We start from the raw sequence: 10662 nt of genomic DNA, 5'->3' as shown, positions 1-10662 counted from the left end.
AAAAAAGCGGCTTGGTTACGCAGCGACGAAAACCAGCACCTCGTCGCCCTCATTAAGCAAAGAATTGCGGCGAGAGGCGTTCAGATAGATATGCAGGAGAAGAAAAAGTACGTAGCCCCATTTCTCTCTCAGCCCAAAGAATGAGAGAAAAATACACCCCTGTATATTTATGCAGGGTGCTTTGTTGGGGAAAATCTCGACAGGCACCAAGGATCAACCAACCAACCAACTGCCGCCGATGGGAAAGAAGGGTGTGTATTGATTTCCATTAAGATCTGCCAGACAAGCTTGTAATTTGAATCGACCTATCCGCCTCAGATTGAATATTGCTCTAGAGCAAGAAGGAATACGTAAATTGACAATAAATTGAAAGTACTTGGCCTTAATTGAAAAGTTAAGAGCCTTTATGATTTGTCTCGCGCTTCTCTCTCTCTATTTGTAAAACAAGAGAATGTCTGTGGAAATTAATTAATGAAAAAATTCCATAAGTTAATTAAAGTGAAAACGAATATAAGTTTTATATTTATTTTTCAGGATTTATCTCAAAAACTGCTTTTGCAACAGTTGCCTTTTCCAAATTCCTCATCGCCTCTTCGTAACCACTTAAAGGAAAAGATTTCACCCCCAGTCTATCATAATCCAGATATCTATAAAAAAACGTCAATTCTTTTTAGATATATTTTGATTATATTTAAAAAAAAAAATACCTTGGTCCCATCATCTCCAAGATGGCAATCGCTTCTGGGAATGTGAAAGGGTTAGTCAGTGCTCCGAGAATGGTCAACTCCTTCTTCATGATGTCGTAGGGAGAAACCCTGAGGGAAGCAACATTGTTATCACGGTATGCGCTCTATGTTTGCAAAACTCACTCCATAACGGCAGTGGGGTTGGCGACTCCAAAGATCATCATTTTTCCACCCATTTTTATCCACTGGAACGCCTGTTGCATGGCCGGGGCAAAGCCACTGCAATCGACCACCAGGTCAAACTCAGGGTTAGTGGCTGCCAGGTCAGTAGGAGAGGTCAAAGTGTATCCAAGCTCTATTATTTTTCCGAGGAAGAAAATATTGATACTTGTAAATACATGCAAAAAAATACGTTTGAAAAACGGAGATTTCTTTGTAGATAATTTTTTTTAACAAAAAATTTAAAATTAAAACAAAAATAAGAAGGAAAAAAATTACTAAAAAATCATAACCTGATAAAAACCATTTTGTTAATGAATTGAAACTGTTTTTTTTTATGTCATAATGGATCTTTTCTATTACCAACCAATTTTTTTTAAGGCTTTGCCATTTGTTATTTTCTTTGAATGTTTACCCAGTTTCTCGACCAATTTTCGTCTGGTCTCCTGCGGCTCACTAATGGTGACATTGCCCCTGTGCCCATTCAAGTGGAACAAGCACGCCCACAGGTTGCCGATGATGCCGGCGCCCAAAATCAAGATTTTGCTGTTGTGCGGCACCGCGCCGAGTCTGCTCCAGCCATGGGCGATGCACGACATCGGCTCACAAAGAGCACCTGCGCGCACAAATTAATTCCCATCAAAACATCTCCGCAGGCTCACCTTGCTTCAGGGTGACAGAGTCGGGCAGTTTGTAAACCTGGCCTTTCCTCGCCAGACAAAACTCGGCCCAGCCGCCGTCCGTCAGAATACCTATTGTTCTACTAAAAGTGTGAGAATACACAGATGGAAAACAATAAATTAGTCCCCATAAGCGGTCATCATGCGTTTTTTAATTTTTTTATATTTAAAAAAAAAAAATAGGCTATCTCACCTGACATTTTCACACCTGTGATACGAGGCGTTCCAACAAGAGGCACAGTGACCGCAACCACTAAAAAAATGAGATTATTACTATTAAATTTCCTGGTGTTAAATTTATCTTTTTTCTAATTTTAAAATTGGTTTAGCTAGAATCTTGGAAATATTGATAATTGCAATTCAAAATTAAGTGTGTATGCATTTTTTTTACCTATTTGGATCAACAACTACTCTGTCTCCCACCGACAAGTATGTGACTTCCTTGCCAACAGCTTGGACCACTCCCGAAAACTCGTGTCCGAGGGAAAATGCCGTTTTCTTGCATGGAAATTGGCCCTGTTAGAGAAAATGAGAGAGGAGTACAATTTTATTAACCATGAAAAAAAATTAGGATTATTATTATTAATGTAATGTGACAGTTTGAAATATTAAAATCTTATTTTTAATAAATATACCTTAAATTATATGCAAGTTGAGCTGTGGGCACAGGGTACTCATGTATATGTTTATATTTAAAATCAATTAATAAAATCTTCTTGACGTAAGTAATTATATTTATTGATAAAAAATAATTGTATTGTAAAAAAAATGATTAATTCAAAATGATCATAGTGTATAAATTAGAAAAATAAGTCCAGATAAGTAAAAATATTTAAATAATATATATTAAATATTTAAAATTTGATTTATTATAATGTTGAAAAATCTAAAAACAAAATTGAATAACAAGCAATATACATTATAAATTAAATGTATATAATAAAAAAAACATTGTTAATTTAGCATCACTTTATTACTTGGAAGTAGCAAGTGTTTAGGGCGGTGATTATGCAAAGTGCTAATGGGGGCAAAAATAAATGAAAATAACACTCACATGAATGACGTGCAGATCAGTGCCACAAATCCCAGAGTAAGCAACTTTAACCAAAATCTCGTCGGGCCTTGAAAGCTCCGGCTTGGTGACCTCACCAAAGGTCAGCTTCTTGGTGCCATAGTCGAACTGAATCGCCGTGTGAGGACTCATACTTTCTTCTATTCTGGGTGAGGCGAGATTTGGAAGAGAACTCCAGAGTTTGTTTTCCTCGAATAAATAGCCGCCTCAAGAGACTGACTTGTCTTGGTCGGGTCGTGTGCACAAATCGGACGGAACAGTTTTATCTCTGTTTAAAAGAGACGACCGGACCCGGTGACTTTCGGAATGCACGAGACGACAAGTTTTATCCAGAAGCACACAGAGAGCTAAAAAACACTGAATAAACCAAATAACCCCTTTCCCTAGTGACTATCGAATCTAAAATACAAATAAGTTGCTTTAATCAAAATATAAAATTAAAAAAATTTCAAAATTCGGCCTTCCTGTTTATTATTTTTTTTCAACTGCAGCGGAGTGCGATAGTTTAAATCTTGCTAAAGTTATGATGCCAGTTCCTAAGAGAAGAAGAAATAAATTAATTAATTTTTAATGACCATGTTTATCATATCATAATTATTGCATTTCTTTTCTTGTTTTCTCTGTTATGATATTGAGATGGTTATTTTCACTGATAAGCTGATAAAGAATGGTCTTTCCCTTTGGAACATGTTATAACTTGTCAATTAGGAAGTAAAAATTTTCGTTGTTGTCAAACAGGTTAAAATATTATACCATTTACAAAATTTAAAATTATTTCATGAAAATAAATTGAAAAGTATATAATCACATGGAAAAATAAAGTTGAAAAGTTTTTATTTTCAGGGACAAGCTTCTAATTGAAGCAGGTATGCACAATTTTTTATTTCTCACTTTTGCAAGTATGCCTTTGATATCAAACCAGAGAGCGCGGCGCTGAAAGGAATGCACCTACCTGTTTTGCCTCACAGTAAACTCCACAAACCTGCCGACAACTCTGTGATGTCTGGTTATTCTCGGCTGCCTTCATAACGTATCAGTTTTCCACACACTTTCACAAAGGCGCGCTGCATATCGCGGTAATAATTTTTAGTAACCCTTTAATGCCTAGCTCCAAATCTATTAATTGTAAACTGTTTGTTAAAAAATTAAATGTGCATTATCTATTTGTTTTCCAATTTCCTGCACAATGTTACATTATCACTTACATCAAAATTTGCGATATAACATTAAATTTAGACCCCCCCCCCCCCCCGCTAAAAAAAAGCTATTTTACGACACTTTCTATCAAGACTGTTTCCTTTTACATAATTTAATCAAATTTAATAACTATATTATATTTTTATCACCGATAATTTAATTTTTGCATTATTTTTACTTCATTGCAAAAATTATTTGCAAAGTTTCCTATATAAACTTAAAATGATATTTATGCTCCGCTGAAGTGCGCCTTATTCCTGCGCCAGAATTTCAACAAAGGCCATGGTGTCGACACCGCAGCACCACAGAAAATTTTAATAATGTACCACATACATAGAATAGAGATGCATTCACTGCAGGAATTTCATTTCACGAATGCAATACACGGCAAAGTGGGCAAGAAGTTTGTCCGATGCAGCCTCAACTATTTGCCGGCTGGTCAGCAGCTGCAGGGAGTGTGCTCTGAGTTACTAACTATATTATGTTTACCACTAGCTTTACTTATGCAGATAAAATTGAGGACAAGCAATTTCAAAATTTTTTTATAGTTGTAACAATTTTCTTGGATCGGGTTCTGGAAATTTTGAATGAGGCCGCGGCAAAAATATTGAAAACGATATTTTTTCAAAAAATATCGTTTTCGTTGATATCTGAACGGATTTCCCGTAGTTTAGGCTGCAGTGCGGCGAGTAGTCGGGTATTTATCGCCCCTTGGCTATGCTATGAGTTGTTCACTAGCACAGTGTGCCTATTTTTCTCCAAACCAATTTTTCACAATTGATTGTTTGACTTGTTTGGAGAAAAATAAAATGAATTGAATTGAATTTTCCCTCATTGTGAGAAACTTCATATATTTTTTGTACAGTTGTCAAAATTTTCTTGCATCGGCAGGTTCATTTATCTTGGATTCTGGAATCTTGAGATTTTTTAAGGCACTCTTTGCATTCCTCTTTATCATCTAAATTAAAAAAGTTGAAAATTCTGCATTTTTTACTTTCTCATACACAATATGTTGTTGATTTTTAGTGTTGAAATTACTTTTGGTTGGACAAAAAACAAACATTTAAGTGGATTAAAAGTTCCATTTCCAAAACAATACATACACCACCATATTGCTTAGAAGTTTCGCAACAAAGTTTGTGACACAACAACACGCCTGTCAACAAATTTAATTGAGCATCTCCATGAATAATTCAGACATTGGCGTGGAAGTTCCAGATGTGCATATCCGGGCATGGTGCGACGGGGTGAAACACACACCCACACAAACGACTGATGGCATCACACTCGGCCAGGTCGCGCCGGTTGCATACCATAACGGGGCTCATTTCATTTGCACGAGGCATGTCCGACCGCATTACTCGCAAATGCACTTGCTGACCGACGGACACACACCGGTGCAGATAATGGCGCGTCCTATTGTTTGTGAGCACTTTCGAGACGAGTGGATGCTGGATGGACGCGATCGCGCAGTAGTCATTACGCTGCGATGAATAATTGACAGAGGCAGCTATTAGCCGCTGAAACAAGGAGCGATCGAAGATATAGAAATTATTGACTACCCGCCAATTTAGTCTTCAAATTAATTACAGATATTTTGTTAAGTTATTTTCCAAAAAAATAATTAATTATAAAAAAAAAACTTCAAACATGTTTTGAGCTAAATTTTAGTGACTTTTGGTATTTTGCCATTTTTGGAAGCAGAAACGAATCCTTGTAGCAAAAGAGAAATAAAAAATGTTCAAATTGTATTGTAAGAAAAAATTAATATGTGACCGTTTTCATTTGCAAAAAGAAAAAAGTCTAAACTTTCAGTCTCATTTATCAGTTATTAATTGAAAAAAATTCTCTTTGTATTGGGGTGGGAAAAAGTTTGGGTATTATTATTATTTTTTAATTATTTTATGTTCTCGCACCTTTGATTTATTACATATTCTAGATTAGGCTTTAATTTTTGGCCCATGGATTATGAATTTTGCAGGTCAGTGCATCACACTCTGCCTTTGATTTGTTGCTTTGGCGCCGTGGGCGAAATCAAGGGGCGATGCAGCACACAGAATTATATAGATAGCCGTATGGGGTGTTGTGAGCTCTCGGCTGTGCCTCTGCTGATCCTAATCTGTTTGTGCACATACGTGTTTGCAATCTAGCTCTTCTGGGTTTGCTGCAGACCCCTGCCCTACTCTGCTAAAGACACAAGGGCCGACGGCCCCCCTCAATAATGCAGGTGCTTTTGGTGTACAAGCGCCTGAGCACCTCAGTCGCTCGCTCGCCCGCCACTTGATGACAAACATCAAGAGCCGGTGCCAAATTTAATTGCGGTTTAAACAGAGGCGGATCTGGTATTATGTTGACAACAATCACATGGTGTGCTTCGTTGCGTAATTAATACATGAAATTATGAAACAGCTGCAAATAAATTTTTGTAATATAAGTATCAATTTCTTTGTTTGACAATTAAAAATACTCTTTGACTATATATATATAAAATCAGCAAGGACAGCAAGATAGGGATAGAAGCTATATGCCTCTAGAAAATTTTAATAAAATATGAAACAACATCATAATATAGTGGTAGCAGGTATGTAGCGGTCAGCGGTTTCCCACTGCCACTACATAAAAAAAAAAACACATTAAATGTTATTGATGTATTGATAAAAGTATGCAACTTGCTCGACTTGGCTGCAAGAAAGTTTGCATAAGTTAAAAATTTAGGTTTCGATTTGAAACTGGGCTGTATAATAAAATAAGTAAATTTTATTTCTTTTCTTTAAACTATAAAAATAGAAGCGAAAAGGGTTCGAAAAAATCATCTGTTTTTAGAATATCTCCCTTCTTCAAAATTATCTGCGTTAAGAATTTGTTGTGATTTGGATTTTCAAAATACAAATATACAATACAATAGTAAACTTTTTGCAACATAGAAAATTTTTCCCTGCTAATGATCTATTTGTTCAATTGCGACAAAGAAGCAATTAAAGGTATTTTTAAACTGTGACGCCACTGCGGCCTTTGAGTTGCTTTAAGTGTAATTAGCCCTCCACATCTACTATATAACTAATAAATTGCAGTAAAGCTTATGTTGCAGATTGCACCGCATCTAGACTCTGCACCACCTGCAAACACACCAATGCAGTAACCACTCAGAAATAGTCAGAAGTCAGAAACGACTAACTTAATGAAGTATGTGGTGTAGGTTTCTATTTCATTTGGTGCCACGTGAATACCAAATCAAAGCAAATAATGTTTCATTAATGATTTTTGATGCTCGTCTTGAGCTTTTTAAGAGCAAAACTTTGTAATCCATGCATTTTCACAAATTGAAATGTGGTGCAGTAACGACTTTTTGGACCTACTCAAAATTCCACATGCAGCGACGTCTGATTAGATTATGTTATTTGCTTCGGGTTCTGCAAAATTTTGAGGGTCGAGCGTGGGACGTGTTTCTGTGTGCAGAGGCACTCCTTTGTGTTGCTAATAAATTTAATTGACAAATTTCAACATAATTAAGACGAAGCTATGCCTTTGCTCATTAGCCTGTGTAGCTTCTTAATTTTCTTCCAATTACCAATGAACGTTGATGCTTTGAGCAGCTTTGTGAGGCCACATGGAATTTTAATACTATTATTTATCAATAATAATTCATGAAATTTTGAACACAATTACTAAGCAGTTTTTATTTTTCATGCTTGAAGCATTGCAGTGTTACAACATGTGGAATATGGTAGTACAAAATACATTAATATTTCAGCTTTCAGCATAATTTTTCAGCAAGAAGGAATAAAAAAGTTTCCTGATAATTTTTATTTCAACATTTTTTTTTTTTTAGGACTCAATTTCGTCATTCCTCTTGAATTTACAAATCAGGTGTTTACAAATTTGAATTACAGTTAATTGACATTGGTTAAACATAAGTCACACGTGTGTTGGTTGATATTCAGCGTTTTTCAATATGCATTTCAGGCCACGACAAACTCACTAATTTACAATACATTTGACTTTTTGTTATAAATATACACAACGAAGGTTATTAAACTCGTTCGTTAGCTCAAAAATATACATTCAGTCCACTCAGCTTTACACCAGTTAAGTATTTCTCATAGATCAATAATATCTTCTACTGCATTAAGTTTGCTGGAACTAAAAAAATTTGAGTACAATAATAAGAATAATGACAGATGCAAAAATAGCCTCAAGAAATAGTGCTACGGAAATACAAGCAATATAATTAGAAACTTAATAGTGGAGAGATAAATTGACAACTTGCAAAATTATATTTTGCACAAAATAATCATAGGTAACTTTGTATTTGTAGTTCAGTAAAACAAAAAAAGAGGTTACAACAAGTAAGTCATATACATAAGCCCATTTTGATATTTTTTTCAGAAACGTCAGATTCAGTACCAGTAATACAAACATTTTAATGATTTTGGTGTCTGAATATTCCCAGCTAGTTTGCTTGCAGGATAAACATCGACATAATTAGAATAAGGCAGGGGTGGATAAATCCTACCGTTATGTTATCAGATAAAATAGTGTTCCTTCGGTCCGCTCCCTATTGTTATTCCATAAAATAAGCTCTTTGCATTTTTTGTGGTTATTGAGAGGAATTTTCTTTCTATTTGATGATTTTTAAATTAAAATTGGTGAGAAAAGTAAGATTATCTTTTTTGTCAATTTAGAATTAAATTAACTTTGAATATTTAAAAAATTATTTGGAAAAATTCCGAGAAGTAAAATTCCAGATCAGCAGAATAATCTTAGGGAAGGTTAAATTTCAACTGGCACTTCAGATTCTCATTTTAAGATTCAATTAGGCGGAAGAGACGGTCATTCTGGTCTGTTTTGTGACCATGACCCTCTCTCCTTGGGCCAGTTCTCCGTGTCGGACGGCTTGCAACTTGAGGTAGGCGTCAAAGCCGTAGCCGATGGAGGCGCAGAAGCCGAAGAAGGCGGCTGCTCCGAAGGCGCTGTCGATGGAGGCGTAGTCGACGCACAGACTGGCGCCGACTAGGTAAAGGAGGCACCACAACAAGCAGAAGCCGAACTCGATCTTGAGCCAGGGGATGCGGAAGAACTTCTCAATCACGTGGAAAATGTAGAAGAGCAGCAGAATGCCGGTGAACCAGAATCCGATTCCAGCCAGGGTCTTGAAAAAGACGGCCCTGGAGAGGTGCGAGTAGGAGGAGAGCAGGATGCAGAAGAAGCTGAGGATGTTGCTCGCCAGCTGGACAATCTTGACCAGCCCAGGCAGGGTGCGCAGGTAGAACGGGTCGTAACGCAGGTCTGTCTGCACAACTGTGTTCGAGGTCGTCACTCGAGTAGTCGTCGTGTGCTGTCCCGGAAATGCAGCGTCGTCCATTGTGATTCAAAGTATGTTGTCAAGATCCTGAAACAGAAAATCGATTTAGTTTATATGCCATCAGCATTCAAACAAGTCCTTTGTTATTTTCTACACACATTTAACTTGAGGATTTAAATAAGAAAATTGGAATAACATTTATAAGTAAAAGTACGTACATAGTATATATGAAATATTATATTATTTTTTCAATAATGTGTCTTAAATCCAATAACAGCTTTGAAAAAATTAATAAATTGCTGGTGTTATGAATACAAATGGAGACATTTGTTTGGTGACCTGTAAATTGTGCATTCCAGTGATCCAAATTTTATTTTCTGTTTTCGTTGTTGAAATATTATATTCGCTACAAAAAAAGTAAACATGATTTCTTGTCTTTGGAATTTCTATTTTCAATGCTACCAAAAGTAATATCGGGCAACATGGATTGTGTTTTATTTGAGCTGCGCAAAAAAGTTGAAATGAAATTATCTTTATAATTGTTGCTGGCATAAAATCATCATGAATTTACATAAATAAGCTCTAAAAATGATTTAGAAAACTATAAACCTGGTGGGTGTATTCATATTGAAGCACCTTATTTTATCAATCTTTTTAAATATTAAAATAAAAATAAAGATTTTACTTGAGAGAGCTGCAAGTGGTTTGTTTACCTTGGAGAAAGCAGAAGACGGATGGAAATTGATGGAAATCACTAATTATTTTTGCAGTGGGCAGTGCCGTTCTTCGCTACGCTTTACGCATATAATGCGGTTTGTTGTTTGTTCCGTGCGTTTGAGGAAATTGACGCGTTAATTAAATAATTTAATTGTGGGCAGTGTCCACCCAACAGGACTAACCAAGGAATTGCCAAGAGGTGCCAACACTGTGAAGTTGAACAACGTAAATAAACATTTTTACCGACAGCGAGTGGAACTGTTGAAAGGGAGACACTTCGTCGCCACTTCCCCCACTACGGTTTCAAGCGATATTGAGCCTTATTACAGACATAATTATATTATTGACAAATTATTTTTGTTGAAACACTCAATTTTAGATCTATCGCCATGAGAATGAGTGAGAATAAAAAAAATTGCCTGCAAAGAAGCAAAGTTTTGAATTTAAATGAATAGAATGAATATATTTAAACAAAAATAGTATTTATGATATAATTTAAAGTAAAAACTCTGACAAAGATTATTTTAAAAAGAAAATTCAAGTTTGATTTGAAGCTTTTAATGGAAAAAATATTTATGATTTCATTGTTCATTTATATGAAAAACGTCAAAGAAATTTGAAATAATTTTTTTTTTTTTGTGAAATAATTTTGGATGTGAATTTATTTTGTGATGCTCCATTGCATACAAGCTGAGCTGCTATTATCATGAATCATGACTTATAATTTGCAATATAGAATAAAGTTTTTTAGTCTAGAAAATACTTATTCAATTTTTAAAAACAAATCTT

General features: G+C 35.5%; 2 protein-coding genes across 3 annotated transcripts; both read right to left on the bottom strand.

Annotated features, from left to right (window-relative positions):
* Window positions 1-485: 485 nt before the first annotated feature.
* Window positions 486-2879, bottom strand: LOC132204708 (D-altritol 5-dehydrogenase-like). Of its 2 annotated transcripts, none has more exons than XM_059633380.1 (8): window positions 2640-2879; window positions 1977-2101; window positions 1779-1838; window positions 1568-1665; window positions 1321-1521; window positions 870-1041; window positions 708-815; window positions 486-647 (listed from the first exon to the last, which is right to left on the bottom strand). In XM_059633380.1, exons 1-8 carry the CDS (start codon window positions 2787-2789, stop codon window positions 524-526), a joined length of 1038 nt encoding a protein of 345 aa, XP_059489363.1. In that variant the 5' UTR covers window positions 2790-2879; the 3' UTR covers window positions 486-523. The 2 variants fall into 2 exon arrangements, with proteins under 2 accessions (XP_059489363.1, XP_059489354.1); XM_059633371.1 differs by having other exon boundaries at window positions 1568-1668; window positions 2640-2878.
* A 5612-nt stretch (window positions 2880-8491) lies between these two features.
* LOC132203429 (CKLF-like MARVEL transmembrane domain-containing protein 4) lies at window positions 8492-10088 on the bottom strand. Its single transcript, XM_059631230.1, has 2 exons — window positions 9870-10088; window positions 8492-9243 (listed from the first exon to the last, which is right to left on the bottom strand). The coding sequence occupies exon 2, from the start codon at window positions 9214-9216 to the stop codon at window positions 8668-8670; it is 549 nt and encodes a 182-aa protein (XP_059487213.1). The 5' UTR covers window positions 9217-9243; window positions 9870-10088; the 3' UTR covers window positions 8492-8667.
* Between the last annotated feature and the right edge of the window lie 574 nt (window positions 10089-10662).

The sequence above is a fragment of the Neocloeon triangulifer genome, unplaced genomic scaffold (assembly GCF_031216515.1).
Source record: "Neocloeon triangulifer isolate White Clay Creek 2 clone unplaced genomic scaffold, ASM3121651v1 ptg000002l, whole genome shotgun sequence".
In the NCBI taxonomy this organism is placed as follows: domain Eukaryota; kingdom Metazoa; phylum Arthropoda; class Insecta; order Ephemeroptera; family Baetidae; genus Neocloeon; species Neocloeon triangulifer.
Note: the sequence above shows the minus strand (reverse complement) of the source record. Positions and strands in the feature narration are given on the sequence as shown.